Source organism: Acipenser ruthenus, chromosome 10 (assembly GCF_902713425.1).
Source record: "Acipenser ruthenus chromosome 10, fAciRut3.2 maternal haplotype, whole genome shotgun sequence".
Classification (NCBI taxonomy): domain Eukaryota; kingdom Metazoa; phylum Chordata; class Actinopteri; order Acipenseriformes; family Acipenseridae; genus Acipenser; species Acipenser ruthenus.
Window position 1 is genome coordinate 436,094 of NC_081198.1, and position 7,251 is coordinate 443,344.

Here is a 7,251-nt window from a genome sequence, read left to right on the forward strand (position 1 = left end):
TATGCCGGGTTTTATATTTTTCTTGTTGACATATTGCACTTGTTCGTACTGTTACATTTTAAAAATATTCTATTTGATAAATACATATTTTCATTTTTTTTTAAATTCTATATTGTTTATTTAAAAATCATTAAACCATTTCAAAGAATACTAATCACTAGTCAATTCTTCTTGTTTTTTAAAATTGTTCAATGTTCTGTTTATCCACTATACTAAAGATCATCAGTAGCGTAGTTTTTAAAAAAAATATCTTAAATATATTACTTTTTTGTAAAATCAAACAAAAAATGTATTGTACTTGTCCATTTAATTGTGTACATTTCTAGGCAGAAAATAGAAAAAAATATAATATTTTTTTTCATCATTAACAAGATCAAATGGTAAAGTCTTCACAAACACTATAAAAATGGTTTGAATAATAATTTGTATTTACATTTTTTTAAATGTTTTTGCATAACCAAGTTTATATTTCTTGAGGGACCACAATGTTTATCTTGTTGCCATAGCAACACAAATTTGGTGGGAGCTGGCAACTTCATTTCCATGTTCTCTAGGGGTAGTAAAACATTTTGGGACCAAACACTAGACACTGCATTGAAAAAAAAAAAGACAAAGTCCCAATTTTCTGAAATCACTGAGCTACAGTTTAATAAGAAATGAGATCATTTGACACTGTTGTAGCTGAACCGGTCATGTCATGACTGTGCTGAACATAAGAAAATGTACAAAAGAGGCCGTTCAGCCCAGCAGCACCCGTCCGGTTACTAGTAGCTGCTTTGATCTCTGAAGTCGGGTCTTAAAGGGGCCAAGTGATTCAGCATTAACAACATGACTAGGCAGCCTATTCCTTCCATAAATACTTTGTGAAAAAGAGTCTCCTTCCCTTTGTCCCAACTCTATCTCCACCTGATTTCCAACTGCCCCCTGGTCCTAGAGCCATTAACTGTTCATTGGTGATTGAAAGTGTCTTTATATGGGAAGACCTTGGCTACAGAGGATGTAACGTGAATGGTGTTCAGCCATATGCTCAATGTGATCACGTATGCTACCAATATTTTCAGTAAACTTAAAAAAAGTGTCATTGCACTGATGAAGGCATTAGCCAAACATCAACTTACTTATCGCCTGCTGAGTGTTAAAAAATAAACCAAAGAAAACCCCAAAGTGTTAATGCTGTTAGATTGGTTCCGGTAATAAACGGTGACGCTGAGAGACGGTAGATTCGCTCGCAGAGATACAGAGAGGGGGAGTGCTCTTCAGGCAGCACAGAACCACAGTTTCCTTCCCCTCTCCCCGTTTTGACGAGCCTGTTTTGAAACTCGCATCCGATCGGCGAGACCTGTGTTTTCATGTGGCAACTCCGTTTCCTCCTGCTGTGGATCCTATAGCCTCAATGAATCAATCCCTGTTTACTAACAACCCTGCGGCTGTGCCATTCAGAAGGAGCCGCTGTGTCGCTGGCACACACCCAGGCGAGGTTGTGTCTCTCTCTGGAGAGAACCTTTGCAGCGTTACCTTTTGCAGAGCCCCCTGTACTTATATAGAGAAATACAAAGGGTGAACTCTGCAAGAGCTGGAAAAACATGAAGAACACGTGCCAGCTCTGCCAGTAAACACAGTGCGGGTCACCGTGCACAGCCAGGAGCATGGCAGAGTCTGCAACATGAAGAACACGCGCCAGCTCTGCCAAGAAACACAGTGCGGGTCACCGTGCACAGCCAGGAGCATGGCAGAGTCTGCAACATGAAGAACACATGCCAGCTCTGCCAAGAAACACAGTGCGGGTCACCGTGCACAGCCAGGAGCATGGCAGAGTCTGCAACATGAAGAACACATGCCAGCTCTGCCAAGAAACACAGTGCGGGTCACCATGCACAGCCAGGAGCATGGCAGAGTCTGCCAAGAAACACTGCGGGTCACCGTGCACAGCCAGGAGCATGGCAGAGTCTGCAACATGAAGAACACACGCCAGCTCTGCCAAGAAACACAGTGCGGGTCAGTCTGCAACATGAAGAACACACGCCAGCTCCGGTGATACCGCATGCTCCTACGCAGTGATACCGCGTGCTCCTACACAATGGTGCCGTGTACCTCAGAGGACGTGTAAGGGCAGGTTGTGTTATTACAGACTCAAGGGCCCAACCTGAACCTTAGCTTTGATTCTGATAAACAGCTAACAGTTTTTGTGGAGTAAATCAGATTTTTACTAAAATAGTTAACTACATATGTACTGGTCTCGTGCGGGGCCCCAGCAGGTATAGAAGAACCCAGGCAAGGCGTACAGCAAGTAGATTCATTTAGGAGTGAAGGACACACACAGATTTAGAACTTGAGGTTAAAGGGATTTTTAATGGACAACTTAACCAGCTCCTAAACCAGCACGCTCAGCAAAAATCATCCCTAGGAGCACGATGGGTGTTTTATAGCTCTCTACAGTCCTGTAAGCATGTCCATTTAACACAAAGAACAATGCAGCGAGCTGGGTGTGGAATTTAGGGATGGTTACATTGGTGTAAACCTGGGATTGCCATCCATACCTATTACTTGATACAGTCTCAAACACCAATAAAACCGCCTTCTAGGGCTGGCTGAGTGTCTGTCGTGCTCTTTCTGGGGATATGAGTCTTGGCCAGTGGGGGCTTCATGGAAGGCTTGAGTCTCCAGGTTGTGGTAAATCCAGTAAACCTCTAGAGTCAAAGAGCAGGTCTAGCCACCAACCTGCGAGCACAGAGCCTATCAGAGAGTGTGAGGCAGGCGTGGGAGGAAGCTGTGGGTATTGAAATGAGTACGAGGCACGTTCCTCTACAGCAGAGCAGAGCTGAGGAGGGTTACAGAGCGACTGGACGCACTCGCAGACACTCAGTGAGGGATTGTGTCAGGGAGCCTTGTTGAAATGCAGCAGAACCTAAGCTACGTGTATCCCCAGATCTTCCTGGTGGACCGCGGGGGGTCGGGGGGGTCGGGGGCTCCTGGCCCAGAGACAACGGCCCTGCCGGCCTGGCCAGTGCTGCCCCCACAACTGAAGCAGGGGAGGGGAGGGAGAGGGGGCTGCACTGCGCTCCTCCTTGCCCTGCTGCTCCTCACCATGGCTGGGCTGGGGCTGGGAGCGTACTACATCCTGAGACTGCAGCAGGAGCTGACTGAGCTCCGACAGGTGAGTGAGTGTCTGTCTGTGTCTGTCTGTCCAAACAGACTCCTGTCAACCTGCATTGCCAATAGTTGCTTCCAGGAAGCTGTCTATTGATTTAGCTTTATTGTAGCATGCCTCATACCTTTTAGGTTTCTGGTAAAGTGCAGGAGTCAGTTAGGGGCATGTTACTGTAAAAACAATATTTAAAATATTTATGAAAATGTTGACTGAAAATATCATTTATTAGTATAGGGTTAATACTAGATGTAGAGAAAGAGCGAGAAATAGGATTCATGGTTTATTAATGACTTATTGTTTGAGTGGCATATCAGCAATTTAAAAAAAAAATCAAATGAACCAATAGTTAATTTATTTTCCATGCAAAAGCCAAGGTAAAGTAACGTCATTTTAGATCTTGTTTGTTTTGTTAATTCATTTATTAGTCTTTTTTTTAAATGTATTTATATGACAGAAATCCACTTACTGTTACAAAACTGAGAAAAGCAGCTTGAGAAAAGGAGTGCTGAAGAAAGAACTCCTTGAACGATGTTACTTCTGTTCATTGTTTCATTGAGCTGAAGAGAAGTTTCAGCTTCTGAAACTCAGTCCAGCCAGCCCAGTACACGGCCTCATTTATTATTGTCATTAAAACAGATCGTCCCGGGACAGCGGCTGGGTGGTTAGGGGTCATGTGTTGTTACCCTCCCACCCCCCAAAGGAATACAGACCAAACAATCCGTGAAACACACCACACCAAAGAGAGTTCACTGTGGCTCAACATTTTGGTCACACAGCCGGCTAATGGGAATACACAGACGTGACCCGCTGTTAGCGTTGCACGAATGGGGTGGTTGTGTTTTCAGTTGGTGCAGAATCACATTCAGCATCTTAATGTGTCTCCATCACAGGATCTCAAGACCCTCTCTCTTGAAATTCTGTGACAGAATTTCAGTTGGAACAGGGTGTTCTTCAGAAAGTTTATTAAAATATTAAAGAAAACAACATGCTTTCTTCTTGCCTTTTCCAGAGTTCCACAAGTACCAGCTCCAGGAACCTGACCCCAGTCCTGGAGAAACAAATTGGTGAGTCCCTCTCTGTCTTCATATTCATTTCTCAAGATAATTCAACAGCCCTCAACCCACCCAAAGGCAGCAGCTGCAGCACCAGAGCAGCTTCAATGCAAAATGTTAATCTTGTGGTCTGCTGAAAAAGCAGAGTTTCTCTTGAGTCTGTTTTTAGATCTGATGTTTAGATTAGAAGTGATCAGAGCTGTGTTTGTGTTTAACACAGCAGCAGTTTGCTCATAGTTGGGGTGTTCACAAGGCGTGGGAAATGATGCAATAATAGTTTCCACCTCCTGAAGAATCGTGTATGACCACAGGAAGGAGGGAGAGAGAGAGAGGACTGGGTAGTGATGGGACCGTGTAGGGACAGGGGTGGGGGTGGGGGGGCAGGGATAGGTTTAAGATTTAAATTAGGGGGGGCAAGAGAAAGTCTGCTGTCCCTCCACATACACGGGTTACACACTCTTATTAACTGTTTTTTCAAAAGAATTATCATATCGTTGAGTCACTTTTTCTACATTAATTGATATGATGTAAAAACATTTTTTTTAAGAACGGGAGGGGGGGAAAGGAAGGAAAAGGGATTTATTTCAGGGGAATTGTGTTTGTATTTTACAGAGGGTTGATTGGAATATAGTTTGAAATGAAAGAGGCTTCGAAAGACCCAGATTACAAGTTGACTTGAAGTAGAGTGTGTAATATTGGTAATCTATTAAAAAAAACAAAAAACAGACAGATTGAAGAGGGCAGGGAAGAATTTATACTTTCTGACTTGAAGTAGCCTGATAGTATGCTGTAATCTGGTGATCCAGATTAGGGTTAGGGTTTGGAGGGGGGTTGGGGTTGGGGTTGGGGTTATGGCCGGGGTTGGGACTGGATTGGGGGAGGGTAGGATATGCCTGATTCCCCCCTGCACTTGGCTCACTGGTGTTGCTGTTTTCACAGGACTGGCGGTGGAGAAAAAGGAAACTAAGAGAATGGCGCATCTGACAGGTAAACCCAATGCACACTTCCTTCCTTGCTCTTTGGGGTGTGGGGGTGAAGGGAGCCCCATGAAGACTGACCCCCGCAGCCCTAGCGCTGTCCCTGGGCGCTTTTGGTCAGTTACAGGATCAAAACAAACCTGTGCACTCAGGGGTATGAAGCCACAAGAAGAATAGCAATACTTCAGAGGGTTACTATGAAATGAGTTTCACACATTGAACCTGAATTTTATCAACTCTAACCCCAACCCCTCGAACAAACAACTCCTAACCCCAACCCCACTAACAAACAACTCTAACCCCAACCCCACGAACAAACAACCCCACTAACAAACAACTCTAACCCCAACCCCACGAACAAACAACTCCTAACCCCAACCCCACTAACAAACAACTCTAACCCCAACCCCACGAACAAACAACCCCACTAACAAACAACTCTAACCCCAACCCCACGAACAAACAACCCCAACCTCACGAACAAACAACCCCAACCCCACGAACAAACAACCCCAACCCCACGAACAAACAACCCCAACCCCACGAACAAACAACCCCAACCCCACGAACAAACAACCCCAACCCCACGAACAAACAACCCCAACCTCACGAACAAACAACCCCAACCCCACGAACAAACAACCCCAACCCCAACCCCACTAACCCCAACCCTAACTCTAACCCCACTAACCCCAACCCTAACTCTAACACCAACATGAATTGCCAGCAGACTGCCAGCAGTTTTCGCATCTCATCTGCCTAACCACAATACAAACGCACTCAAAAGGGCAGCTTCTTAAAACTGCGTTTTCTCTTCCCCAGTGAAGAGTGCCAGCAGGGGCTCGGAGACCCTGCTTTGGGAGCCCGTCGTGGGCAAGGCCTTCACCGAGGGCATGGAGTACCGGGACGGGGCGCTGCTCATCAACGAGACGGGTCAGTACTTCCTGTACTCGCGGCTCCTGCTCCGCGGCACGACCTGCCCCCGGGACCGGGCCATCGTGCACCGGGTGTTCAAGCGCTCGGGACGCTACCCTGCTGCCATCTCCCTGCTGGAGGACCGCAAGCTCAGCTACTGCTCCGGGGAGCACATGTGGACTTCCAGCAGCTACCTGGCGGCTGTCGTGCAGCTGCAGAAATTCGACCGCGTCTCTGTCAACGTGTCTGAGCCCCAGCTGGTCAGCCTGGATCCCGCCAACACGTACTTTGGGATTTATAAGATTTAACAGGAGGAGGGGGGTCTTTGCAGCCAGGGAAGCCTGGAGGGAGGCCGTGCGTATCAGCAGACGAAGCTGAGGAGCCTGGGAGACCCTGGGTGTCTCTCTTCAGCCGTTAGTTCATTGTGTCATTGCACCCCTGGCATGTCCTTTGCGAGACGGTGTGGAAGAGGACTCCCCTCACACTGTTAGGTAGCAGCAACAGGGACGTAGTGTTTGTGTCGGTGCTGAATCCAGAACTCACAATCCAGCCGCTGTTTTCTCTTACCTGCACAGGAGACAGTCAAGGTCACTTCCTGGACTGTTGCAGGATGCAGCTTTTATTCCACGACTGATCCCGCAACAGCAGACACCAGCCCCAGTGTACTGGACACCAGCCCACTGATTTCCATTGAGCCTGCACCCTGGAATGCTTAAACTGTGTTACCACAGAGTGGACTAAAAGCCTTCTCCCGTAACAGAGCCCTAACAGGCAGCTCTGAGTAACTCCAAAATGACACCCCTCTGACTGACGGGGAACTGGAAACAAAGACGCGGTCCCCTGGGGGTGTCTCAATTAGACATGGACTGTGTGTGCGCGCGTGTGTGTGTGCGGCTCTTGTGGGGGGAAAAAAATAAAAAAAAGAACAATAATTGTGCAATAAGGTGAATAATGTAAATGATGCAATATGTATTTATTTTTAGAATGCATAATTTAAATAAAGTTCTTATTTTTAGTACCCAGCTCATCATCATCATCATGTTTGTTTGTTTGTTTGTTTGTTTGTTTGTTTGTTTGTTTGTTTTGCTGCTTGGGGTGTACAGGAGGCTCTTCAGAAGAACCCAGTGAAGGAAGGTTTGTTTGAAGTACTTGTTGTTAC

General features: G+C 46.2%; 1 protein-coding gene across 1 annotated transcript; it reads left to right on the forward strand.

The window, feature by feature from the left end:
* Positions 1 to 3,054: 3,054 nt before the first annotated feature.
* LOC131738087 (tumor necrosis factor ligand superfamily member 6-like) lies at positions 3,055 to 7,051 on the forward strand. Its single transcript, XM_059031337.1, has 4 exons — positions 3,055 to 3,154; positions 4,158 to 4,212; positions 5,140 to 5,187; positions 6,000 to 7,051. The coding sequence occupies exons 1-4, from the start codon at positions 3,086 to 3,088 to the stop codon at positions 6,398 to 6,400; spliced, it is 573 nt and encodes a 190-aa protein (XP_058887320.1). The 5' UTR covers positions 3,055 to 3,085; the 3' UTR covers positions 6,401 to 7,051.
* The last annotated feature ends 200 nt before the right edge of the window (positions 7,052 to 7,251 follow it).

What these genes read in the sequence shown, in the direction of transcription:
- LOC131738087 (XM_059031337.1), top strand. Translation starts at nt 3,086, where the DNA reads ATGGCTGGGCTGGGGCTGGGAGCGTACTACATCCTGAGACTGCAGCAG. An exon ending in AGTCCTGGAGAAACAAATTG is followed by an intron (nt 4,213 to 5,139) that starts GTGAGTCCCTCT and finishes CTGTTTTCACAG; the next exon opens with GACTGGCGGTGGAGAAAAAG. An exon ending in GAGAATGGCGCATCTGACAG is followed by an intron (nt 5,188 to 5,999) that starts GTAAACCCAATG and finishes TCTCTTCCCCAG; the next exon opens with TGAAGAGTGCCAGCAGGGGC.